Source organism: Struthio camelus, chromosome 1 (assembly GCF_040807025.1).
Source record: "Struthio camelus isolate bStrCam1 chromosome 1, bStrCam1.hap1, whole genome shotgun sequence".
Classification (NCBI taxonomy): Eukaryota; Metazoa; Chordata; class Aves; order Struthioniformes; family Struthionidae; genus Struthio; species Struthio camelus.
Window position 1 is genome coordinate 92,291,513 of NC_090942.1, and position 26,980 is coordinate 92,318,492.

General features: G+C 45.5%; 2 protein-coding genes across 6 annotated transcripts in view; one reads left to right on the forward strand and one right to left on the reverse strand.

Moving 5' to 3' along the window:
* The window catches only part of USF3 (upstream transcription factor family member 3), a 42,195-nt gene extending 21,267 nt beyond the window's left edge, over window positions 1-20,928 (forward strand). For both annotated transcript variants that reach the window (XM_068957634.1, XM_068957644.1), the window contains 2 exons: window positions 1,298-1,394; window positions 2,592-20,928. In XM_068957634.1, the coding sequence (XP_068813735.1) occupies window positions 1,298-1,394; window positions 2,592-9,052 (6,558 nt within the window). In that variant the 3' untranslated portion in view covers window positions 9,053-20,928. The remainder of the gene's footprint in view (window positions 1-1,297; window positions 1,395-2,591) is intronic.
* Window positions 20,929-21,078: 150 nt separating this feature from the next.
* The window catches only part of SIDT1 (SID1 transmembrane family member 1), a 52,462-nt gene continuing 46,560 nt past the window's right edge, over window positions 21,079-26,980 (reverse strand). For all 4 annotated transcript variants that reach the window (XM_068957687.1, XM_068957669.1, XM_068957679.1 and 1 more), the window contains 5 exons: window positions 26,641-26,687; window positions 25,733-25,838; window positions 24,785-24,895; window positions 23,898-24,011; window positions 21,079-22,599 (listed from right to left, as the gene is read on the reverse strand). In XM_068957687.1, the coding sequence (XP_068813788.1) occupies window positions 22,537-22,599; window positions 23,898-24,011; window positions 24,785-24,895; window positions 25,733-25,838; window positions 26,641-26,687 (441 nt within the window). In that variant the 3' untranslated portion in view covers window positions 21,079-22,536. The remainder of the gene's footprint in view (window positions 22,600-23,897; window positions 24,012-24,784; window positions 24,896-25,732; window positions 25,839-26,640; window positions 26,688-26,980) is intronic.

Genomic DNA, 26,980 nt, shown 5'->3' on the forward strand with positions numbered 1-26,980 from the left:
AGTGCCTGAATGTTAGTAACAACAGAAGGTGTAACTCCTAGCTCAGCTGCTGTCTACCCTGTTGTGTTGACCAAATAGCTGTTCACCCTTTCCTCTGTGGAAAGGGTGGCAGGCTAGACAGAAGCAGGTTGGATCTCACCAGCGTGTTGCCAGTGAGACTGTGCAGCTCCTGTTTGTCATGTTGCTTTCTGTGGATGCCGTTGAGTGTAGTCTGTAAGATGCTCAAGTGGTAAAAGCTACGGGTTAAGCAAGATCATTTTTCAGGTCATTCTCCTAAACCCTTCTCTGCCCTTTTCTGATGATCATTTAATGTCCCAAGATGTTAATAGAATAGCATGCACGCTTACTTTTGTAGAGTTTTTTGTATAATGAGATGAAAGCAATTCACCATGTCAAGTAATAATGGTAACAGGGAGCAGCAAGAGAGCGCGCTTGTGAAAGATGAAACAAGACAAGTGGTTTGAGGCTGATGCCTAGCAGCTGTTTTTTTTCAAGGTAGAACAGTCTACAGCAGAGGTTGGTCTGTCACTAGTAGCAGTGACAGACCCTAGTCTATCCCTAGGACCCTAGGAACCTCTAGTTCCTAGAGAATAATAGAACAAGCAAAAAATGAGGAAATGAACAAGAAGTTTAGCACATAGAATAAATATAGCTTCATAAAAGGAATATGGTGGGGGGTTATGACATGCTTCCTCTTCCTAAATTATCCAGGTTATTAGCTTCAGAATCATTTGTACACCTCTGTGGATAACTCTTCCACATTTGTTTCTTTCCTAACAAAACATTTACAAAGCAGTATCCTGGAAATGTCGTGTGATCACAGAATCACAGAATACTTAGGGTTGGAAGGAACCTGTGGAGATCGTCTTTGCTCCCCTTGCTCAGGCAGGCTCAGCTAGAGCAGGTTGCCCAAGAACCATGTCCAGTCAGGATGTGATGTGTAGGTTTATTGTGACATATATGTTTATTAGTTGGCAAGAATATTAGGCTGTTCAGCAGGCAGTGGTGGTGGTTGTTCTTTGAGTTCCATGGCTTAGTATCTAACTTTTGGTATCAGAAAATGGCAGCTTCTGAATTGAAAATGTTATTTCGTGGCATTTAGGGTCCATGTCACTCATGAAACTTGTGGTTTATTTAGAAAAAAAAAAAAGCAACATTCATAGAAGCGTTCAGATTAGCACATCTTTAAAACGAAGGCTATATGATATCTTAAGCTTGGAGCAGGGTCAGTCTCATCATTAATGGGTCTATCAGGGATAGGTCTTTCTCCTAATTTTATATATGTTTTCTTTTAAAGAGCAAGAACATGATCCTGGATCAGGCCTTTAAGTATATAACAGAAATGAAAAGACAGAATGATGAACTTCTGTTAAATGGAGGGAACAGCGAACAGGGTAAGTAAATGCTTCCATTGGAGGTTCTAGAATTTCTATCATTTATTTCCACTGTATGTTTGTTAGTATTGAGTAATAAAAAAAGCAGACGCTCTTTATTTTCTCTGGATCAACAAAACCAAGGAATCCCAAGGCATTATACACATACTGGGAAAATATAGCTGCTTAGGGTAACCTGAAAACAAGAAGCTAAAGAAAATTCCCCAGGTGCATATTCTTGCATGTAACTATGAGATGCTGAAGCAATCATGTTGTGATGCACAGTAATTAAAAAGCTTTCAGGTAATGCAACATCATCTAATAGATTCGACCCTGATTTACTCTGCTTGACTACCTGAGTACCTGCTGTCAAAAGTTAAATGACCAGAATAATTTCTGACAGACTTCGGAGTTAGGTATTTTTCACTGAAATGTGGGGTACTTTCATGCATAGAGCAATTTTTTCCTGTCAAATACTTCAAAAGTGATAATAGCATATTTTAAAAAAACATAATGCATCATATCAAATCTTACTGAACAGATGTTCAGAAATGCAGCAATGGAGGAATGCCAGAAATGAACTCGGAGATAACGCTGTGGTTTGTGATTTTTCTTTCTCCCCATAGAATGGAATTCTAAACAGTTCATTTCTATCTTGTCCATGCATTTGCTTTGAAAAAGCTAGGTGATTTTCTTGATAGGTGAGCTGTCTCCAAATGCATTGCCGGTTTTTGTGGCTTTACGTAAGTGTTTTTATATTTAATTTGCACATCATTTTTATATGTAATGAAAATTAAGTGCTCTGGAAAGCCATGAGATTACCAGTTAAGTAAAAACAGTTTTAGTGCTTGCAAAGGGGCAGGGAAGGGAAAAAGGTAAATAAATCTGCTTGTCTGTCCTTTGATCATTAACAATTTGACCAGTGTTTGCGGTTTCATCTGATTTAATCCTGATATATATTTTTTTCTAACTAAATAACTTGACATATCTAACTACTGGTGATGGAGCAGTCTGTGAGGTTGATTCACTTTGCTGCTCAGTAGAGAGGTTTATCAGGAGAGTGTTCGTTTACGTTTTGGCCTTAACCATTTGAAGAGAGCATACATTATTAACAATTTATTTCAATACTACATAGAACTTATTCTCCAAATTATATGCCAGTGTTACCTAGTATTTGCCCTGGCGTTGATATAATGGAACACTCTCACTGTTTTGTAGCTGAAGAGATAAAAAAACTACGGAAACAGCTGGATGAACTCCAAAAGGAAAATGGGAGATACATCGAACTGCTGAAAGCAAATGATATTTGCCTGTATGATGATCCTACAATCCACTGGAAAGGGAATCTCAAAAATGCAAAGGTCTCAGTTGTTATTCCCAGTGATCAGGTTCAGAAGAACATCATTGTCTATTCAAATGGGAGTCAGCCCAATGGAAATAACCAGGGAGCATCTGTCCAGGGAATAACGTTTAATGTTGGTCATAACTTACAAAAGCAAACAGCCAATGTTGTTCCAGTCCAGAGAACTTGCAGCCTAGTGACTCCTGTGACAATTTCTGGTATTTACCCTACAGAAAACAAGCCATGGTCTCAAACTACAGTTTCTCCACTGTCATCCACTCAGCCAGTTCTAGCAGGGAACGTTCTTGAGCTTTCCATGGCAGAGAACGAGCGAGGCGTGCTCACTACTGCGCCTGCCAGCGCGCAGAGCACTTCTCGTTCTGGAACAGAACAAGGACTGCAATGTTCTTCAAGTAATACACCACAGAATGATCAGAATCTCCCCAAAAGTAAAAACGATCAGGAAGGCACTAAATTAACGAAGAAAACGGTCCCGCAGAGCGTCAGCATTCCTGCCAGTGCCTCCACTGAAGCCTTTCAAGTTCAACAGGTGAATGTGACCTGTTCAGAAACACACAATTCGAGGAATGAACTGCAAGAAAGTGGTGTAATTTCAACCACTGACACAGGTTGTATGCCACCTATGAGACTGACTACTACAGATGATTTTCCTTCTGTAAATGTCCTCAAAAGTACAGACTTAATAAGCAGTGCTGTGACTTCTGCAGTAGAAGGAATTAAGGCTGTAACGGCAATAAGCACTTTGCCTGCCAGTCCCCTAGAGAACTGCTGGTCTTTTTCAGGCTCTTCAGGTGTTGGCACTTCAGACTTGAAAAACATGAGTAGCCTTACACGGATGCCTTCAGCTGGAAACACCCAGACCACATGGACAACTCTGCAGCTAGCAGGAAACACTGTTCAGCCACTAAGCCAAACACCATCCAGTATAATGACTGCACTATTAAATGAGCCAGTGAATGGTGCTGGTACCGTATCTTCTGCTCACAGCAAGCCTTTGACTACAAGCATTAGTTTGAGTACTTCTCTGCCTGGAGATGGGCAGGCAGCTGAACAAATTGTTGTTACCTTGCCCTCGTGCCCATCCTTACCTATGCAGCCATTAATCAGCCAGCCACAGGTGAAAACTCAGGCTGCAGGAAATCTCCTTCCATTAAATTCAGCTATGCAGGTGATTCAGATGGCTCAGCCTGTTGGGTCAGCTGTTACAGGAGCACCAGCTAATCAGAATGTCATAATTCTCCAGCCTCCAAACACCACTCCGTGCCCTCCAATTGTGAGAGCAGAAGTTCCAAGCCAAAACGTTAGTCAGCAGATTGTAATTATACAAGCTGCCAGTCAGAATCCTCTTCCCCTCCTCTCTGCGCAGCCTTCTGCTTCTGTAAGAGTTCCCATGAATGGGCCTACTCCAGTCACGAACTCTAGCAGCTCTGTACAAAATGCCCCTCTTCCACAGACTTTTGGAGGGAAGCACCTTGTTCATATTTTACCGAGGCCATCATCTCTGCCATCTTCTAGCTCTACGCAAACATTTTCAGTTACAATGTCAAATCAACAGCATCCTCAGACTATCTCATTAAATGGGCAGCTGTTTGCATTGCAACCTGTGATGTCTTCATCTGGAGCTTCAAATCAAGCCCCTATGCAAATTATTCAACCCACCACCAGCGAGGATCCAAATACCAATGTTGCCCTCAATACATTTGGTGCTTTAGCTAACCTCAATCAAAGCATATCACAAATGGCTGGACAAAGCTGTTTACATTTGTCTCTCAGCCACCCTACGAATCCAACAACTGTAAATAACCAGATAGCCACAGTTAACTGTGTGTCATTACCAACTTCTGTGGCATCTTCAGTACCTTCAGAAGGTTCCGTATTAACTAGTGCATCTAATCCAATAAATGCTTCCCCCCAAAAAGCTGCTGCTGGTTTGCCATCTACTGCAAAATCAAAAAGGACAAACAAAAAGCCAAGTACAAAAAAACACTTAGCAGTCAGCGGTAAAGTGTCTTGTCCAGCAGTTCCTTGCAAAGATGCAGGGAAGGTTGATTGTGCTACCGTGGAAACAGTGGCCAAGCATTCACATGGTGAGGGGTTGCTCAAAAGCACGCCAGCAGTATCCCAAACTTTACCTACATCACAGGCAAGCAGTGTGGTAGCATCAAATGGTGTAAGCGTTTCCGACTGTCATTCCAAAGAGACTGTGAGCTCTGAAGAGACAGCGAGGTCCTGCTCTGTACCGGGGCTGAGTTCAGCAGAGATACCCTGTTCTTCACCGCTGGAGTCAGCGATGTCGGAACAGTTAGCGCTGATCCCGCCGACTGCCAAAGATGCTGCTTCTCTCCAGCAAGCACGGGGATCTCCAAACAATCCACCACCTGACTCTGTGTTGCCAGAGTCTTCCAAACCCTGTGAAGCCCCCAGCACCTTAACATCCTCTCTTACTGAAGCACATGTGACAAATTCTCAGGTTGCTGGGACTACAGCGGCACAAAGCAGCACAGCAGATCATACTTCCAAGGCAGGGACAATTTCAGAGTCCTGCAACGTTGGGCAAGATTCCTCAATTGTAATGCAAGACACAGACCTATTAGAGGGACAAGGTCTAACCAAAATGCTGTCTGATCTCACAAAAGAAAGAACAGCTGTGGAAAAAAACTCTTCTTTTTCAGTTCAGGGGGAGCATTCTGATTTTCCCACAGAAAACTCTAAATCAGCAGATTCAAATGTTGATCTGCCTGAGAAGCAGGAGCTCTTGTTAATGAACACGGAAGGTGATACTCTTTCCCAACATCATTCCTGCATTTCTGATCAAGAGGTAGTTAGTGCTTCCCTTGTTGCTAGCAGGCAGGCAGACTCCCCAATGTCAACTAGCTCTGGCAGCAGTCGAGGGTTCTCAGTTGCATCTATGTTGCCAGATACCACTAGAGAAGATGTTACTAGCAGTACATCAACAAATACCTGTAATAGCTGCACTTTTTCAGAACCAACTGATATTGTAGCTCTTGCAGCAAGAGCTATTTTTGACCAGGAAAACCTTGAGAAAGGTGGAGGAGGAATACAAGTTAACGTGAGGGATGCCGTCTCTAAAGCAACTGACATTGCACCCTTGGAGAAAGAGCAACAGCCTTATAAACCACAGGCAGTGAAAGAAAACAGCACAGGACAATTAGAAACAGCACCAAACAAATTCATTACTCAGGATACAGTACAAACAAATGTTGATAGGCAAGTTGAAAAACGAAGCTGCTCTGTAGGAGGTGTGGAAACACCAAACACTACTTTGCAGATTTCAGCATCCCAGACACCAAGCGTAACCAGTTTAAGTGTAAATAATCTAATACACCAGAGTCGCGTTGTCCATCCGCTTGTGAGTTGCACAAGTTTATCCCAGCCTTCAGAGCCAGCAAGCATTCCTGCAACTGTGTGTCTCTCCATTCCATCTGGTTCGTACATAAATCAGTCTCCAGGACCAGCTATGATGAATGAATACGCTCAGGAACAACTGAATGCTATTAGGGCAAACACCATGCAGACTCCCCAGCTGCAGGAATCACACTTAAAGCAGCAAAATCATGAAGGTCGCAAAGACTCTGCCAAACGAGCTGTTCAGGATGACCTTCTGCTCTCTACAGCAAAGAGGCAAAAGCAATGTCAGACAACACCTATAAGGCTTGAAGGGATGGCACTGATGAACCGGACACCAGAGACTATTGCTGATCAAACACAGATGTTAGTTGGCCAGATTCCTCCTAACTCATCCAATTCAGTGGCATCAGTGAGCAATCAAGGGCACGCTGATGGCCTTAATAGGTTATTCCCATCAAACAGCAACTTTGTAGCATCAGCTTTGAGACAAACTGAAGTTCAATGCAGTTCTCAGCCTTCAATTTCAGAGCAGCAAGGCCAAACAGGGCAGCACTTGCAGCCTATTCAGCATGTTCCTGCTCAAAGCATATCTCATCTTCATAGTAATCATCCGTACTTAAAGCAACAGCAGGCTGGACAATTAAGAGAGAGGCACCACTTGTATCAGCTGCAGCATCATGTCACTCATGGGGAAAACTCAGTCCACTCTCAACCCCACGGTGTCCACCAACAGCGAACAATACAGCAGGAGGTGCAAATGCAAAAGAAACGAAATCTTGTCCAGGGAAGCCAAGCCACACAACTTTCTCTACAGCAAAAACACCACGGAAGTGATCAGACACGGCAAAAAAGTGGCCAGCCTCATCCTCACCACCAGCAAATGCAGCAGCAGATGCAGCAGCACTTTGGAGCTTCCCAGCCAGAAAAGAACTGTGAAAATCCCGCAACAAGCAGAAACCATCATAACCACCCTCCGAGCCACATAAATCAGGATATCATGCATCAACAGCAACAAGACGTCAGCAACAGACAGCAAGGTTCAGCTTCCGAACATGTGTCGGGGCATAATCAGATGCAGAGACTCATGACCTCAAGGGGTCTAGAGCAACAAATGGTGTCCCAGGCAAGTATCGTAACCAGACCATCAGATATGACATGCACCCCGCACAGGCAGGAAAGAAATCGCGTTTCTAGCTACTCTGCTGAGGCACTCATTGGGAAGACACCATCTAATTCAGAACAGAGAATAGGAATATCTCTTCAAGGCCCTAGAGTTTCTGACCAGCTTGAAATGAGAAGCTACCTTGATGTTTCTAGAAATAAAGGGTTGGTCATTCATAACATGCAGGGCCGTCTGTCTGTCGATCATACGGTTGGCTCAGATGTGCAACGGCTCTCTGATTGTCAGACATTTAAGTCAGCTGGACCCAGTCAACAACCAACAAGCAATTTTGATGTACAGGCCTCAAGAAACAGTGACATTGGTAATTCTGTGTCATCCCTCAGGGGCATGCAATCGCAAGCGTTTCGAATCAGTCAAAATCCTGGACCTCCCCTAGAAAGACAGAAGAGATTGCCCTATCCACCAGTTCAGGGTATTCCAACAGGAAATTCTCTTCCACCAAGGGAAAATGAAAATACATGCCACCAAAGTTTTATGCAGAGTTTACTTGCCCCTCACCTTGGAGATCAAGTTAGTGGAAGCCAAAGATCAATCCCAGAACATCAAAGGAATACTCAGTGTGGTGCCTCCTCCACAATTGAATATAACTGTCCCCCAGCACGAGAGAACGTCCACATCCGAAGAGATGGTGACGGTCAGAACAGGGAAAGCTGTGACATGTCTATTGGCACAATTAACGCAAGGAACAGTTCTTTAAATATTCCTTTTTCAAGTTCTTCTTCCTCAGGAGATATTCAGGGTCGAAATACAAGCCCAAACATTTCCGTACAGAAGTCCAATCCCATGAGAATGACGGACAGTCATGGAACAAAGAGCCACATGAATACGCCTGTTTCTAGCAACATGCATGGAGTGGTGAGGCCAGCTCACCCCCACCCTGCAGTTTCTCACGGAAATGCTGAACAAGGGCAACCTTCTGTTCGTCAACCAAATTCTTCAGTTACTCAGCGGTCGAGGCATCCTCTGCAAGATAACGGAGGTTCTAAGATCCGTCAACCTGAAAGGAGTCGATCTGGAAATCAAAGACATGGAAATGTTTTTGACCCTAGTCTTCCCCATCTTCCCCTGTCTACCAGTGGCAGTATGATTCTTGGGCGCCAACAATCTGCAATAGAAAAAAGAGGAAGCATTGTCCGTTTTATGTCTGATGGTCCACAGGTGTCTAATGATAATGCTGCCCCTGACCAACACACTCTCTCTCAGAATTTTGGATTCCCTTTTATTCCAGAGGGTGGCATGAATCCCCCGATAAATGCCAATGCTTCTTTCATTCCACCAGTTACTCAGCCTAGCGCCACTCGAACACCGGCTCTAATCCCAGTAGATCCTCAAAATACGCTGCCGTCCTTCTATCCACCTTACTCCCCTGCTCATCCTACTCTGTCCAATGACATTTCTATCCCTTACTTTCCCAACCAAATGTTTCCTAATCCAAGCACGGAGAAGCCGAGTAGTGGAAGTTTAAACAATCGATTTGGATCCATCTTATCTCCTCCTCGGCCTGTTGGTTTTGCTCAGCCAAGTTTTCCTTTGCTTCCAGATATGCCACCAATGCACATGACCAATACGTCACACTTATCCAATTTTAACTTGACATCTTTGTTTCCAGAGATAGCCACAGCTCTTCCTCCAGATGGTTCAGCAATGTCGCCTTTGCTTTCAATTGCAAACACATCTGCTTCCGATTCTTCCAAGCAGTCCTCAAACCGACCTGCCCACAATATAAGCCATATTCTAGGTCACGATTGCAGTTCAGCTGTATGAAAACTAATAGACTGACCTCTGGTCTGATTAATTGTTTATATATTTAAGAAAAAGAAAGTGGATCTTCCTGGCATCCCTGAAGAGACCATTCATAGCATCACTGTTTATTTGCCTAAGTGTATGTATATGGGTACTTTTGTATTTATATACACACCGTATTTCCATCCACCTTATTAACTTTAAAGCACCAGTGCCTATAGCAATGCTTGCTTACTTGTAAATGGTAAGAATGCAACATTTAGAGCTGTGCAAATATTGATTGTTGATTTTACAACGTTCAGGTTTGATATCTGATTGTTCTAGGGCAATTGCCACCCCCAGTAATGCTTGGATATAAAGACAGAAGTGAAAGCATCCATATGGGAGACAGGAAACGAATGCTAAAGAGTTCATTTTGATCCTAGTGACTTTACCTGAAGCTAAGATGAAGTGGCTTGGGTTTATCTTTTCCTTTGTAAAATACCTTCAGGAGCCTCAACACAAGTCAAGTCTCTGTTAATCCAGCGTTAATTGATAAAGACTTTTGTTGTGCAGCTTTTTGTCTATTGGAAGCTAGTCACATACACCTGACTTAAGGCTGACTTTACCTGGTAAAAACTGCTGTGTGTTTTCACGGTCAGCAATTAAAAATACTCTTTTAAAAAATTTAGATTCCTTTAAAACATGACTTTCTGTTTCTAAGAAGAATTTTGTTTGGATCTGTTTTGCCAATGGCATCGGTAACTGCTGAAGTTTGTCAACGTTTTAATGGACCTCAGTACTCCTGGTGCAGAGACCCAGCAGTCGTATTTGTTGCCATTTCATTGTTTGTATGCTGCAAGTTACCTCAGGGTATTTTTTTGTACCTTGTTTAGCACCTTCTTAAATTCCCCCTCCCCCTCCTTTTCTTTGACCCGTGTTCAAACACCAACTTTCTAGTTTCTTTGAATGAAAGCCCTCTGTTGTACCAGACAGCACAGGAGAGGACTACTGGGCTTGTGGCACCCCGCCAAAATTAACGGGGTTCGTTGTGGGCACAGTTGCTGCTTAACATTGCTGACAGCATCACGGCCTAATTTAATATTGGTACCTTGCACTTGAATAGCACCTTTTATCTAAACCCATATGATTGTGGGTAGAGGAGGAACATGAATGCATTCAGACTGAAACGTTTGCATACCAGGAAGGCAGTGCGATTTGGGCATGATGAGGGAGGGGAAGCATGTTTGTATGTGTGAGAGATGGAGTGAATGTGTGTGGGCAAGTTTAAGTCTCCAGTAGTTTCACAGATTTTGGTCCCTTTTCTTTTAAAAGAAAGGGAAGAACTAGGTAAGTTTTATTTATTTAATGGCTTCTGCAATGTGATTTTTTTCTTGAAACAAGGCAGAAATATTTGTCTTTTGTTTTTATGGCTTGGAAACACCATTCCAGATTTTCTTCTTCAAGTAACGTCGTAACTTCAGGGTTGCTTGTTTGCAAGTCCTCCTCTGTGCAGCTGATGCAGCTGTGATGAAGGGGGAGTGGCAGGGACTGCTCCTCTCTGGACAGAGCAAACTTGGAAGCCTGGTGTATCGCTCCTCAATGCATCCTGTCGCTGCTCTGGGAGCTGTAATGTGTCCCTCCCCAGTGCCTCTCCTAGGGTGTGTGGGATGGGGAAGGCAGATCATACCTTCTTTATGAAGCAATTCATTGTTTTTTAGGTTGGTGTTTTGGTGTTTTGGTTTTTTTTTTTTTTTGAAAGGCAGAAAGGAAGATATTCCTCCGTCTCCGGGAGTGGGACCCACGAAGAGGTATCTGGAAGTTTTTTCATAGATCAACTGCCCAGGTCTCTCTTTTTTCTTCTTTTTTTTTCTTTTTTCTTTCTTTCTTTCTTTCTTTTTTTCTTTTTTTTTTTTTTTTTTTTGCTAAGTTCTGTTATGCTGTTCCAGGAAAGTAAAGAGGCTTTAGCATAAATAAGAACTGGCCTATGACTGTAGTCCATCCTGAGGATGTCTCCATTCTTAATATTACCTGGGGTCAGATGCTTTCCTGCAAAGTGGAGTAAAGTGGTTCTATCTCAGATTGGGAATTGCTTTCTGAGTCAGATGGAGAGTTATCTTTAGGACACTAAATTTAAGTGGTGCTTCAATTTTCCGTATTTATTAAAAATAATGGATGGACTATTTGTTTCACTTCAAAGCAAGCATGCTTTTCTGCGTTTGATCGTAAAATGGGCTGTGAAAGTATACTTAGTGCCAACATTGCAGCAATTAGCCTATGCAAAGTAGTAGGGTTAGAAATGACTGCTAGTCCTCAACTCTGAGCAAACTGTAGGTTTGATTTTTGTCCAGTCAGACTCTTGGATCCAACTGATTTCTCTAGTGCTGTAGATCCCAAATGGGCTGCCTCAGCTGGTGGAATGATTGCCGTAACACTCAATAGCTTCATTGGTTGTGGATGAAAAGGACAGGAGGAGGAACTCAGCAGCTATACTATTCACTGTGAATGCAAAGTACCTTCACCTCTAGGAAGAATGCAAAACGGTCATCCTTCCTTTTTTTTTTTTTTTTTTTTTAAATAGTGGCATTATTTTATATGGAAAAGTATATTTGACTTTCAAGACTTTTAGTGAAAAATTAAGCCCTGCTTCATAAGGCATTATATAAAAATGTAAATCCTGCTCATCATCCCAGGCACTCACGTAGTACCGCATTAGTTGCCTGTGCTGGGAAAACGCCACACGGTATCTTTGAAAACTGGAGTGAGTTTGTGAGCTTATATGGATATTTCTATTCTTTCAAATTGATTTCATTGGTGTTATATTGAGGTGAAATAGGCTCCTGAGTATTCACAGTGGAATATGTTGGCTATGATTTTTTTTTTAATTATTCTGTGTATGATGTTGTGCATCATTTTCTGAACTGAGGAATGGTAACAGGCAGTAGCTTTGTTAGTAATATTCATATGCTCCTTTTCTCATTACAAAAAAGATTAAAAATAGTGACCCCTTTCACAGAATACCTGTAGTGCAGGTAATTACAATACGGGCATTTTACTGATATAAAGACGATGTAATTTTGCAGGAACTGCACCTTTTTGCAGCGTATGGCTCAAAAGTAATTAGCATGTAAGCTGTAGTCTTCTCGAGAGGCTTGTATCTGCCATTGCTGTTCCAAGACATGGTAATTCCTATGTAATTACCATTCCACTTTATGCTCCTTCTCAAGACTTTTTATAAAAACTAACAAATCCGAGAAGAAAAAAATACCGTTTCTTTACCCTTCTTGATCATGGCAATTTCTGTTGAAGTTCAGCCACATAACAGCGTGAGTCTTATTACATGCTGCAAATGATGCTAAATCCTCCTGATGTCATGTGTGTGTGGGATCAGGAAGACTGCTATGAAAAGAAAAATTAGGAAGACATGTTAAAACCTTCAAAAGCTTAACAGTGGAGCTGCTTATTCTGTAAGGAAGATGGTGCCTTTTGTTGCACACCAGTCTTTGCTTGAGTATAAAGTACATGGCTATTTCAATCAGCCTGGCTTATGGGTATAGGGATAACTTGTTCTGAAAAAGCCATTGCGAAGGGAAGGGAAGTCGTTGCTCGCCTTGAGGACTAACTGGATGGCTTTGGAAAATAACTCTAGGCTGTTCTTATTTCTAAGGTTACTTCAGAACATGTGCTTTTTAATGCCTACAGTTTCCCACCTCATCTGCTTTAAGGCAAAAATACAGAATGAAACTCTATCTGCTTGGTCCTGTGCTGTTACTGGTTTTACAAGATTATCTGTGAGAGCGTCATACAGGTGCATTTGTCTGAATGCTATTGCTTACTCCAGAAGAGCAGTAGCATCGCACCGTGGACTGGTGTTTAGCCCAGTTAAAGAAAAATCGGCTCAAGTGTGTATTCTCTTGGTAGTTGACTGTTTGAGATGGTCTTTAAATGCTGAATCTGGCCAGCTACCCTGGTTTGAGTGCTTTGCGAGTTTGTCACAGGTTTCAGTTTCGCACGCGTTTGTGCTCATATGTGTTCAAGAGGGACAATTGCTGGCCTGGGTATTTCATGTCAGAAGAGGGGAAATTACATGTGAGGTGGTTTTTTTTTTTTTTTTGCTAGTTTTTAATGACAAAATTGTTCTGGTTTTCCTCTTTACTGTAAACTCGTTACCTCTGCTTTTTCCCCCTGGACAAGGCTGTGACTCAGTGTCTTGCATTAATTTGGTAGAAGAGGTTGGGCCATTGGCAGGTTGGTGTTTTGGCTGCTGGCCATTTCCAAGAACTCAGCTCTCGGGGTGAGGAGAGCTCGCCACAGCTTTGGGATTGAATGGAAACAGTTATTTCTCTTCCCCCCCCCCCCCCTTTTTTTTTTTCTAGCATTGAAACCGTTGTGTTTAGGTATCAGGTAGATCAGAAGACCTTAAGAAAGGCTCACTTTACCTCAGTATATGCTTTGTGGAAGAAGAAGGAAAAAAAAAACTATTTGATAAAGGAGTTTCCTGTAAGTTTTACAGAGCAAATAATTCTGTTTTGTTTGTTATAATAAGACTTCTAAAACAAATACGTTTTCTTCATCAAACCTCTGTGACACTAACAACTTGGTATTCTTTTCTCCTAAGAATTACCTGGAAATGTCATTTGTTTTTAAAGGGATATTTGGGGGAAGATTTTTTGTAGAATGGAATTTTCTCTTCTGTAATGGTTCCATAATACTTTGTTGAAGGTTACTTACACTGAGTGAGTGTTTTGGTTTGTTTTTGAAGAAAGGAAAGGAAAAAATACTCAGTACTATTTAATCTGACCAAACCAGTAATAGAAGTGAACTGTTCAGAACTACCTCTAGGGTGGGACGGCCTCAGTTGACAAGAATTGTGCATCTGGGGCTTTCAGCATAACAGAAGTGACCTCAGCAAACAGTAACAAATGGGTATAGGGCTGAATTGCAGGTATTTTAGTGTAATCTTTGATTAATCCCTTAAGAAACCTAGGAGAATAAGAGCAAAATTAGCTTAAGCTGAAAGCAGGCAATAAAATAGTAATGTATTAACATGTATGTGAGTTTTCTTTGAGAGAGGAGCTCAGTTAATAGCCGCTACAGAAATTGAGACATGAAGCGATTTGAGCCTGTGTCTGAGCCATATTGCAATGTGTTTTCTAGCTCCTCTCCCATCCCTAGACGGCTGTCCAGGGGGAAGAACACATCTCTTGGGAGAAAAAACAAACAAACAAACAAAAAAAAGCACTGTGCTAGTGTAGAGCCTCCTGAATTTTGCACAGATCCCCTACCGCACTTTAAAGCTGCACTGCTGCTGCTGTGATCGTGACTGTAGTGCTGTTGCAGAAAACAAATCGTTTGGCAGGGCAACTGCAAAGGGCATTTCTAGCAAGGAGGAGTCGTTTTATTAGTTCCTGAGCCCCTGTTGTCTTTTCACCTTATGCAGAGGTACTTGTGCAGTTCTGGCTAAAGGACTTTGTCACAGACTTGTACTGTAACCTGCTTCTGGATAACTAAGCGTAGGCTAATGTGGTAAGAGCTGTGACCACTTCCTCCATTCCCAAAATCATTTTCAAGCTTTCCCTCTTAATAATGAGCTCACGATGACATGGAAAGACAGAGCAGAATTGATTCTGTTGATACCAAATTGTTCCAAACACTGGTGTTCATTTAATACAGCGATAGAAGGAGCTCCACCCTATATCTTCACCTAACCTCAAATTTTCTACTAACACTCCCCTCTCCTGCTGCTGAGCCAGTGCTGCTAGTGGTTACACTGCTAAGACCTCAGAGCATCAACCCCTTATTCCCACTGGTTATAGCAAGAGCAAATTAGCCTGTGAACTGGCAAAAGATCGTACTTAAAAAAAAAAACATCTTCTCTCTGCTAATGGGACCTGCCTAATTACACCTGTCCCACCAAAGCCATTTATTAGTTGCTGATACCAGTTTTGAAATGATAAATACAGAAGAATAACTTGATCTAATTTCAAAGTGCTGGCCTCTACTTTGGTGGCTCATTTTTGTATTAAAAAAGAAAAAAAGATTAACATAGGCATTTTTACATGTAGGTTCCAGGTTTGCCATATGATGGGACTTAGCTATGCTGTTTCAGTAATCACAAATATGAAACAACTAAGACAGTAGCATGCTGTACCCCTGTTCCTGCCTGCTCACTGTGAGAAGGAAAGCAAATATGGATTTTGCCACAGGAGATTAATCAAAGATGCTGTTGCCCTCCATGATGTAAATTATTTATATTTGGTCCAGAATTTTCTGCTGTGCTCCTGTTTTATACAGCTGTAAATTATTTGGATACAGCCCCAGTGGAAAGTCCATACTATTTTGTAATGGAAAAAGGAAATCTGCAGTAGAAATATATAACGAATGATCAGGAACATCATCTTTCAATTGTAAATAAGATCTTATTCTCTTTATTTTGACATCTTTTTACAAATGTGTTGCATTCAGGTGTAAATATCCCAAACCATAATCTTGTTCAGAGTTCTGAAATTTCTATTGTTAAATGTAACACTTTGTTTAATGGTTGTAATAATTATTTGTATAGATATGAACATTATAGTATTTTATTAAAAAAAGAAAAATGCTCTTTGCGTACCGTATTCTTTTGTTACAATTTTTTTCCTCTGGAAAAACCACTCATTTTTCTTCAAGCTATGTTTAAAAAAAAAAAGGTTTGTTTTTGGGACTGGAAATTGAAAATTATATACCAGAGTTAGTTAGCTGTGGAAAATTATATCGAGAATATTTGTGTATATCACTTCATTTTGATATATAAGACTCCATGGCCCAGAAGAAACATACTCATAATGAAGTATCTAAATCATGCATGACATATGTTGCTCCTATACAGGAAACAGTGATCACTGTGTTAAGAACCAGCTTCTAGGAGTACCTGCCACTCACTGCTTTGTTGGCTGGGCCGTGCCCAGCGCCACACAGCATTTCTTTGGTTGCAGTTCTGAACCCACAGGATGAGCTTTGGAATAGCCTGCTACAACAGAGACTCCACAAGGGCTAAATGAAAGCCGTTTGGGAGCTGGAGTAATACATGAGGAGCTGAGGGAGAGTTAGAAATGCTACAAAGCAATTCCTTTTGGAGGATTAAAGGAAGCCCTGGTCATAAACCGTAAAAAAAATCTTTGGGGATACAGAAAATGCCTTCATGGAGGAGGATTTTTTTTTTTTTTTTAAGTAATTTTACTAAGTTAGACTAACTTCTATTTTGTGCTAGCTCTGTGGTTTGTTAGAGCATCAAGAAGATGTGGGCATGACTACAGACATGCACTTCACAGTCTCCGAGCTGTAATGGTAACCTTAAGCCAAGCTTGGAGGCTGGCTGGTCTCAGCCCTTGCTCCCTGAGCACTGCTAGGTCTCAGGCCAGAGCTGAGGGCTGTTCAACTGCCCTTCACAGTGCTGAGCGTTGTGGAGGAGCAACAGACCAATTTCGGTGCTAGCTTGTTGACTGAGTGCACAGAGGTGTCTCCCCCTGGCTGTAGAGACCTGCCTTTTCATATAGTCAATAGGGAAACTGGAATGACAACAGGAAATTAAGCATCTAAATACCTTTAAGGAGGGGCTGTTGCCCTTAACATTGAACAACACACAGGCACCTGATGCAACTGCAGAACTTAGCTGTGGGTGATGGAGAGGTGCTGTTGCGGGAGTGTGCAGCCTGTGCTGCTGGCTCCACAACTGAGCCACAGGGCAGCGAGTTCCCACTCATCATTCTTGTGCTTTCCCCATCTGAAAGTTGCTTTGGGGCCTCAGGAGGGCTGGTCTCATACACATGCTGGGGGAGGCCACATGCAAGCATACATGAAGGCAACCACATACAAAAGCACAAGAGAGACTGGCTCAAACTGATCCCACCCACCCCAGGACCTACCTACCTCAGCACATGTCCAGCTGATGTAAATCCTGTTAATGTACAAGATCACCCTGCGCCTCTTCCTATTGATAACAAACATTTTTATTTTTGCCACAAGCCTCTCTGCTCTGTGTCAATGCCACTGTTTTTTAATAGGCACAAAAACTCTTCTTTTAACTGCTAACGTTTTTGCCATCACGTCTCAAAGTGCCACATGCTCCTTCTAGCTTGGCTGTTTTTTTTTTTTCCTACCATCCCAGAGGTTTTGGTGGTAGCTGTAACATTGTCAGCTCACATGCATCTAACAGCATCCCTAATTTTGAGGTTTAGGGATTTATTTATTTAAACAAAAGCTACCCCCCCCGCCCCACATTGAGTTGTCCAGGACAGAAAAAAAACTTTACCTACAAAAAAAAAAAAAAACTTTACCTCCTAAGCAAAAAAGGAGTATACGAGTATTACTATCTGTCCATCTAGTCTCTTGAATTGCAGTCAGCAGACCTGTGGCAGACTCCTGCCCAGGAGCTGTGTGAAGAGGAGCACAAGGTTAAAGCAAAGCAGCAAGGTCATGTTCCTCCTGGCTGGAAAGCAGAGGCTGCTCGGCACCAGCTTTCTGGCCACGCACCACCCAAAACAGCTTCAGCCTGACCACCGCCCTGCGCTGCCTTTTACTTAGCAAGGCATCCAGAGGCCAAGGCAGGTTTAGCACTAGGGAAAGCATTGCAGGCACTGCAGACCACAGCTCTATATGCAAGCACACGTCAGTAGTTCTGCTCACAAAACAGCTGGTCATCTGCCTCATGATTTCACATCTAAATGTGAGTGTTTAGTAACCAACTGCTGAAGGCTTAGGGCAGGCATTGCTGTGGAGATATGGTTTCCATAATGCATTGAACATTAGTTTGGCCTCCACCACTTCCAGCCAGGGCCTCGGACCCTTCTTCCATTGTGCACCTCAGCCCCTGCTGTGAGCCACACGCTCACTGAAGGGGGTGGCAGGGGCCAGAAAGTCCAACAGAAAACAACCATTTTTCTTCCCTTTCAAGGGCTGTTGAAGTAGGCTGTGGGAGGCCGGATGAGCATGAGGCAGGGGAGCAGGGACCAGGCTACCTGCCCGTTGGCAGCAGAAGCGCCTGAGCCTACGGTGAGTGGCAGCCTCAGATGCTAACTGAAGCTCTAACACACGCACTCTTCATAACTGCTGCTCTTTTTTTTTTTTTCCCCCCTCCCCACACCTCAGTCTAATGCCATTTTCTTCAGTGAACAGAGAAAAGTGAAACATAAAACAAGAGAGATGATGTAATTGAGTCCCAAAGGCACTGCCTGCAGATCAGGGAGCACAGGGCCCCTAGCACTTCTGCCTTCCCCCACATGCATTCACCTTGTGAAGTACTGCAGGACTCCAGGCTTCAGTAGCCTTTAGGTGCTGAGCACTGCGTTGCCAAGCTAGAGCAGGACAGTTGATAGCCTGGTGCCGGGGCAGCTCTGCGTTAGGCCACCCTGCCAGCCAGAGGCACTCAAACACCTCAAAACAACAGCCTTTGCTCCCACCGGGCTGGGTCCTCCAGCAACCACTAGGTGGCAGAAGTCAAGTATAAACAAACCAGAGCAGAGCAAAGCCTAGGGGAAATTTCAAAATTTGACCCATCAACCTGGAGGTGCAGAAGAGGAAGGGAGACAATTCCCACCCTTCCTCCTATCTCTTACAATTGAGATGCCTTTACTTGTATTTAGCTAGCTTCAAATTTAATTCTTGCATGCTTTTCTGCTTGCTTTTCTGCTGCTCACCATCCTGTGCCAAGCTCTCCCTCACTGCTGCTAACACTTTGCCACACGTACCTGTGCTCATCTCTGCTTAGCTGAGCTAGCCCATGTGTCCTCTCTTCCACCTTCAACATTAACCCTTCCCACTGCTGTTCAACATTACAGTCTATCAATCAGATTCATATCTAAAGATAAATTAGCTTCTTGGTTACAAACAAATACAGGCTTGGACAAAGGGCTAAGACTCCAGACTAGGCAAGGCAAAGGAAAAGGGAGCATCTTTTATTAAAATGGTGGATAGTTGTAACAAAACTAGACCAACTTTGGAGGACATAAGCCTTTCTTTAGTCTAATGTGAGCTCTTCCCCCTAGCCCAACAGCTTATCTCACGTCCTTAACCTATCCTACATGTAACAGGATACACCAAGAAGAGAAAAAAGCTGTTCCTCTTTCTCAGCATCTAAACACAGGTTAATGCCCTACAAGGCAAGGGCCGAGCCTGCAGCTGATGGGTGTAGGGTGTCCATGTGGGGGTAAAGGCGGCACAATGAACAAACAGGACTTCAGGTTAGACTCGAAGGGGTAGGATCCAACGTGAGCTCCTCCCAGGCTCAGCCACTTCCTCCCTCAGGGTGAAGGCCCCCCAAAACACCTCTTTAGATACCAGTTGTGCAGCCTGCTAAGCTCCCAAGATCAAGAGGTTCTGTAACTGTCCCTCCTCTCCCCACCTCTAACTCAAGGGGTTTCAGAGAGGGAACATTGGCTAGTTCTTGTAAGAAACTGCACTGGAATCTCTGGCCAGGCTTGCCCGCTTTGTGTAAAATATTTGATGGGCTCACAAGTGCAACCGCATGGTCCGACTGCTGCATGGGCACCAGAGAACCAGGCAGCTAAAGCTCAAGCCTAGTGAAGTTTCTATATGAGGCAGATGCTCTAATCTTTGAGCCTCAGGCAAATGCAGGGCATTATCACCACCTCAAACATTTTTCTTACCCCAGCATAGTCTCCCACCTCCAAGAAGGCCTCAACTGATAAGAGCAACGCATCTCCTCCCAGGTCCCGTAGGAGGGAGACAGGCCTTGCCTGTTGTCACCTGTCACATGCCCCCAGGACCCAGGAATTAACCTGCTCCCCTCGCCACTGCAAGTCCTGCAAGCATGCCCACACGTGAGACCTGGTACCCCACTCCAAAGGTCCACATGGGGCTTGAACTAAGCTTCTCCAGGCACTTGCTAGAATGAGACACTTCAGTGCAAGGCCCACGGTGAGGACTCCAGCAGGAAGTTTTCTTCCCTGAGGAGGGCAGCTCCTTCTCCTGGCCCTGAAGTACCATCTGACTTGCTCCGTGGCTCACCTTAACTAGTGACATCAGCATCACAGGAACATGTCACCTCCCAACAAGCCACTGCTGCAGCTCTTCATGCAGCTCCCAACTGCCACCCCGCAGCAGGGCTTCACATAGCCATGCCCTGCACCTTGGCTCCTGCTGGGTGAGCCAGTACTAAAGAGGCAGAGAAAAGGAGGAAAGAGACATCACTTGCAGCAATGCTAACACTGAATATACCACTGCCCTCTAAGGAGGGCTCTGAAAAGATCACAGGCTCCAGAGGTCTCCCACCCTGCACACCTCAACCTGCTCTGTAGCACAGATTACCACAGATTTTGGTTTCGCTAACCTGTCAGAGACCTGGAAACGCAGAACATGGGCTCCTACAGCAGCCCTTGCATTTGCAGGGTGGGGGACAAAAGAAGCTGTTGGGTCAAACATTCACACGCTTCCAGGTACAGAAACTTAAAACTCACTGTGCAGATGGAGCCAGTTACAACCATGCTGTGAGAGATGCAGTCAGCAGCAAGGGGGTGTTGTGGGGTTTTTTTTGGACCTTTTGTTCTCGGACTTTCCAAGAGTCCTTCTCCCCTGCCACACACCCCAAATGGAAAAGACTCTGCAGGCAAGTCTGTGTCACTGGTCTGTCATTTTAGGTAGACAGAGAACATATGGCAAGGTTGCTGGGTAGCTGAAGAGAAAAAATAAGGACTATCTTCAGCCTAATCCTTCTACGGAGCTACGCAGCTACGTCTCAGTGCAGCTCCACTCGGGAAGATAACCAGCCGACAGCCTGCCCCGGGCATCCCTTCTCCATGCCTCTTGGCAATGCACCTAGGGTCTAGTGACAAACAGGAACTTCAGCTCTTTACAGCAATTAGCCCCATAAAGGCAATTTGGTTAGGAGAGCAAGCCAGGCATCAATACATACGTTCAGGAAACTGGTTGCAAGGATCAGCGTTTGCTCTTGGTGAAACCTAAGGATGATAGCTCTTGTGTTAAACCACCGGGCACCACTTTGCCTAGAGTGCTCTCCTTGCTGCTAACACATGAAGCAAGAAGAACTCAGACTGACCTGCAGAGCAGGGAGCTGGGAATATCCATTTTATTGACCATCTTGACAAACTCCAACTTAGGAGGAAGAAAAAGAATTTTTTTTTTGCACTTTTGTTAGTGCAAAACCTTCCTAGAAAATACAGACTTCTCAGAATAGAAAATTACCACAGCCTTCTGCTTACATAAACATGACTAGAACAAAGCCTTTGCATCACTGGATACATACACATGCACATACACCAAAGGAAAAATGCTCAGATAATGACAAAAATAAGGACAGTAGGCCTCAAAGAATACTTTTTAATTCAAAACTAGCAAAGCAGGTCACATTTTAGACGCAATGCCTGCAATATTTCACATCTTATTCTTGCTTTTTAAATAACTGAGAATTCAGGATGAATGCAGAAGCTATTAAAAAAAAACTGTTTCAGATGCAGAAAAGTGGGGGGGTGGGTGGGGGGAAGTTTAGTCCAGATCTAAAGAGGTCAACCCCAGCCCTCATAAGATCTCCTCCTCACCTCCAACCCAGAATGGGAACCTGCTTTGCCAAGTTTGCCTAAAGCAAGCACATAGGAGCCAGAAAGAGCCAGAGGTTTCTGGACAGGTTCCTCACTTCTCTTTGCCCAATTAGCAAGGCTCCCTGGACCACGCAGCAGGGGCCAGGGAGCTACACAGCAAACAAGGCTGTGACTCCACCACACCACCCTTCTTATACCTGCTTGGAGACAGCACTTTGGGTGCAGTAAAGGAGACCGCCACGCTGACAAGCGGCCACATAGAAGCTGCCAGAGGGAAGGGGTGGGGTTGTTCAATGTGTATAAGGAAAAGAGGCTGCAACAGTCAAGACAGGAGGCTCTGCTTCTAGCAGAGCACTCATGGGCAGCTCCGGTCCACCATCTCCCTCAAACACTGCAGTCCCTTAGATGGATTTTTCTTGTTATCATGGCTCCCCTCCAGCCGCATGACAAGCCTCTCCAACAAAAAGAAAACAATCCCCCATTGCCACCTCAGCTTGGAGTCCTTTGCTCACCCAGCAGCTGTTTTGCACATTGGGACAGCCATGAGACAGGAACCAAATACTCGCCCCAGCACCTGCCAAGGGGACCCAGCAGCAGCCCCCAGAGTACAGGCACCAGCTGTGGACACAGGAAGGGTCTGCATTGTACCTTAAGCCCACTCACCAGAGTCAATGACCAAAACCTCCGGTTACTCCCTCTTCACTGGCTTCCACTGGAGGTGCAGAAACCAGAAAGTTCTCACTGGCTTCAGGCAGTGCCTGCCCCAGCACGTGCTGCGGGAAAGGAGCAAACACCATCCTTCCTTCAGGTCCTGCCTCAGTTACTGCAGCATCCCTTTGGGCTTGCATGGGATCCAGCTCCTCTTTTCCCCCAGGGCTGCTGGGCACAGAAGCAGGTTTGTTTCCCATGGACACCTGTGGCCAGCGCCCTTGGCCAGCCAAGCAGCTCAGGACACCCCGCGCTTCCCCTCAGCGCTCAGAACACTGGGATTTTGTCCCTGCGCACTGTGTCCAGGTCATCATCCAGGGTTAGCAGGACCTGAGGAGGAAGAAACCACAAGGTGCCAACCAGCCCTCACTGGGCAGCCTGCAGCTGGGGAGCATAATCAGCTCCTTACAGTGTCCATCACTGCAGGGTTCCACCTGGACCATGTCTCCACCACGTATGGGAGTTACAACAGTGGCTCATATAGATGTGCCCGATTAACTTTGTTTCTGTAACCCCTCCAGCAAGTTACTCTGGCAGAGCGACTATGGTGCTGCAAGGACCTGAGCAAGCAACGCAGCCTGGGCCTGCCCCAACCACCATGCAGACTCCAGTGTAAGTTGCTCCCTCATTGCTGCCCCAAAACACTGCTCTGTCCCCCCATCCCAGTGGACGCCTCCACCTTTGGCAACACACAGGCCACCAGGCCTGAAAAGATGGACACAGGAGAGCACAGGAGCCAACTACTGAAATTAAGTAAAATCCAGGAGTAAACTAAGCTCCACACCAGCAACCCCACTGCCAAGGGTGAAGGGAGTCCTCCCCTAAATGAGAGGCTGGGAGCGCCTCACAAACCTGTGAGAGGTCAGACCAGCAGCCCTCAGTTTTCCTACAAGGGCTGTGTGACCCCCAGCCCCAGAGGGGATTTGAAGCCAGGAAGCCCAGGGAAGAACAAGCCAAACCAGAAAGTCTACTCCCTGCTCCCAGTGATCACTGCAAAGGTGGTCTTGGGACAGAGCAGAAAAATCACACAAGGGTTGAGGTAGGAAGGGACCTCTGGAGATCATCTAGTCCAACCCCCCTGCTCAAGCGGGGTCACCTAGAGCACATTACCCAGGATTCTGTCCAGAGGGCTTTTGAATATCTCCAGGGAAGGAGACTCCACTACCTCTCTGGGCAACCTGTTCCAGGGCTCAGTCACCTTCACAATAAAGAATTTTTTTCCTCACGTTCAGACAGAACTTCCTGTGTTTCAGTTTGTGCCCGTTGCCTCTTGTCCTATCGCTGGGCACCACGGAGGAGAGTCTGGCCCCATCCTCTTCACACCCTCCCTTCAGATACTTGTATGCATTGATCAGATCTCCCCTGAGTCTACTCTTCTCCAGGCTGAACAGGCCCAGCTCTCAGCCTTTCCTCATAGGACAGATGCTCCAGTCCCTTCATCATCTTAGTAGCCCTTTGCTGGACTTGCTCCAGTATGTTCATGTCTCTCAAGAGAGGAAGAGAAGAGGAGCTGCAGCACTTTTGTGGGATCCTAGGGCTGCCTCATCTTGAGGCAGGCAAGGAAGGACAAGGAGGAAGAGAGGGTGAGGCCATATAGCAGAGGGGGGCAGGGCTGGAACAGGACTCACCAGGAAGGAGAAGAACAAGGCAGCTGCAGAGAGGAAGTGCCAGACATCATGGTCATCGAAGAAGCCCAGCAGGATGCACGGCCGGTTCTTCTCTCGAGACTCTGCCGGAGTCTCCTGGGGGAGAGAGCAGAGGGTCAGGCCCCGATATCCTCTCACATAGGGTCACATCAGGCCCTCTGGAGAATGCCTCATTTTAACCTTCCCTAAGGAGCCAGGATAAAGCATTGCATTAGCAAGACATGAGGTGAAGAGAGAGCGGTAACTCAGTGCAGTAATTTAGACCTGGAGATCAATCTAGGATCACAAGCCATGGCCAGGGGAAACCCTCTCATCTTCGTATGAGGGATCCTGCACCACACAAGCTGCTCAACCTCCCCTGGGCACCCCTGCAGCAAGCCCCTCGCTTCCAGAGACAAATGCTGTATCTTGTTAGAAAGTATTTGGTCTGGATTTAAGAGCCTTTCAGGTTGCAGAGAGCCCCTGTGTCCCTAGGCAGGTTAGTCCCAGCTAGCTTTCCTCCCCAGGAAGGAGCCTGCCATCCAGAAGTAATCAGGATTTGCCCAGTTTCAGCTTTCAGATCCCCAGCTCTTCCTCCATCCCCTAGCAAGGGCTTGGGACCAGGCACCACAGGATCACCTGGGTCATATCATTTTTCCAGGACTGCATGTACAGAGTCATTTTTGGCTCACCACAGCCTTCTGTGCTCCCCTTCCCAGTTTGCTGAAGGAGTTGAAGGCTTTTCGTTTGTGCCAAAAGGCCCAAGACTCCCAGAGGTGAGTGGGTTTTTTTTTGTGAAGAGGAACAATAATGAGGTAATGAGTTAGGGAAGGAAAGATGGTGAGAGGCAGAGACAGGCAGGCCAACGGGGAAAGGTAAATGTGTTTTACCTCCCAGCTGCTGAGGTTCTGGAAGAAGAAGTAGAGGGCAGCCGCCCACATCACTGCCGTAGCCACAATGCAGAACAGGGGGATGGGCAGGAGCTTCTCCGAGCTGCGGAGCTGCAGAGAGGGATGCAGCCTCATCGTGGGCCCAGAGCCACGCACGGGCCAGCAGGGATCATCTGGGAGCTGCCTGCACCCACAAAGGGCTGCAGAGGCAGGCAGAGCTCCTGGGCACTGCCTGCCGGACACAGCCCACACACCACTAAGACGCACTGTGTACACAACACCCACTCCTCACACACTGGGCCAGCCTCAGTGTCTTGCGTGGACCTGGCGCAGGCCATTTCACACCTCCCTGCTAGCAACTCCATGGAAATAACAGGGGACGCAGCTCCTGTAGCAGGCATTTTTCCAAGTGCAGGACATGGATTCTGGACATAGCCTTGACATCTCTGCTCCCAGCACAAGTGTCGAGACCTCCAGAGTGATTCCCAAGAGGAAAGGGAAGCAGGGAGCCCGGGAAAGGGAGCGCTGCCCAGCAGGACTGTCTCTCTGCAGGGCTAGCACAGGTATCCCTGCCCCAGCCCTCCCAAGCTGCACTTTGGAAAGCAACAGCTGTCTCAAGGCACGGGCTGAGGAGCTGGTCTCGCAGAGCCCCAGAGGAATTAAGTTTCCTCGAGTTAAACGCGGACCCTGGCGATAGCTACTTTCTGAGATAGTTATTCTCATGACCCACAACAAAACAGCACTAATGCTGTTTAAAATCACACCCATGCAGCTCTGCATGAACTGGTAGGCTGGCAGCCTCCAGCCTAACACCGACACCTTGTCCCACTCAAGCCCCTCATAGGCCCCTCCATGCCCCTCTGTGGCACTGCAGAAGCCCAGATCACAAGCCTGGAAAAGCAAGGCCTATCCCTTCCACTTGGGTAGCTGTGGAGATAGGCACTTTACCTTCATGATGATGTAAAAAGCCAGATACAGCAACAGGTTACAGATGAAGATTCCCAGTATATAGGAGGCAAAGTCTCTGGGCCGATACACTAGTCCAAAGATAGCACTGAGGAGGCAGAGGGAAGAACAGAGATGAACTGGCCTCCTTCATAGTGGCATAGGGTAGGTCCCCAAACCAGTCACCGCCCACTGCCCTCCCTAGACCGCAGGGCACTGCAACACTGCCACAGCCTCCTAATCCCCTGGAGAAAACATGCTAAATGCCTTTGCTGTCTCTGCTGGGAAGCAAAGCAGAGCGGGCTCAATCACGCTCAGCCCCCATGAGCAATATGAGACCCCAGAAGAAAGGGCAGGAGCTCTGGGTTGCTTCCACCTGTGGCCAAACACATTTGCCTCTGTAGGGCTTCGCTGCAGATCTGGATGTGTAGCAGAGGGCATGTTCCTGAAAAGCAGCTTTAGTGAAAAGCAAAGGCTTGGGGCAAGGATTTCTAGTCTTATCCAAGGGCCAGTCCTTCCAGCCACACCATTACTGCGGAACTGGACACTGCAACCATCTGGCTAATGAGCATCTCTGAGTCTCCTGCACCTTAGCCATGCTGGAGAGCTCCCAGCTACATGGGAAGTACACGTGCAGCACGACACAGCCCTGAGGTGCCCGGTTGGCCCTGAACAAGCTAGCTCAGACAAATGAAGCCAATGAGCACCATCCCATGGATCTGCCTACTGACTCTGCTCATTGGATCCATCTCTTTGCCCCTTCACACATATTTTGGCACAAGCACAGAAGGATGGTGGCAGACTACCACATTTCCCCATCACCTCAGGCCACCTACATGTCAGTACTCAGTCCTGTGCAATCCAGCTTGTACATGCACAAGTACATGAGACACATGTACCCCACCACTTACAAGGACCAGTTGACAAGGTTTCCAACAATGAGCAGCACCATCCTGTCCTGAAGAGAAAACAGTGATGTTTATATGAAAGAAGAAGGAAATACAAGAGGCCTCATCCTCAGAAATTTGAGATACCAATGTCTGATGATTTGGAGTCCAGTTCCTGCAAATGCATATGCGCAGAGCTTTCAAATCTGCTCTGTGGGAGCAGTTGTCAGATACATCTGAAACTCACAGATCTGAAGAGAGCATTGCAAGAAGGAGACTAAGCATCTAAAGATGACAAGCCCCACACTTAAGGAGCGGTCTCAGGAGGTTCACCTGTCTGTGAATCCTTTGACTAAGTTTCCAC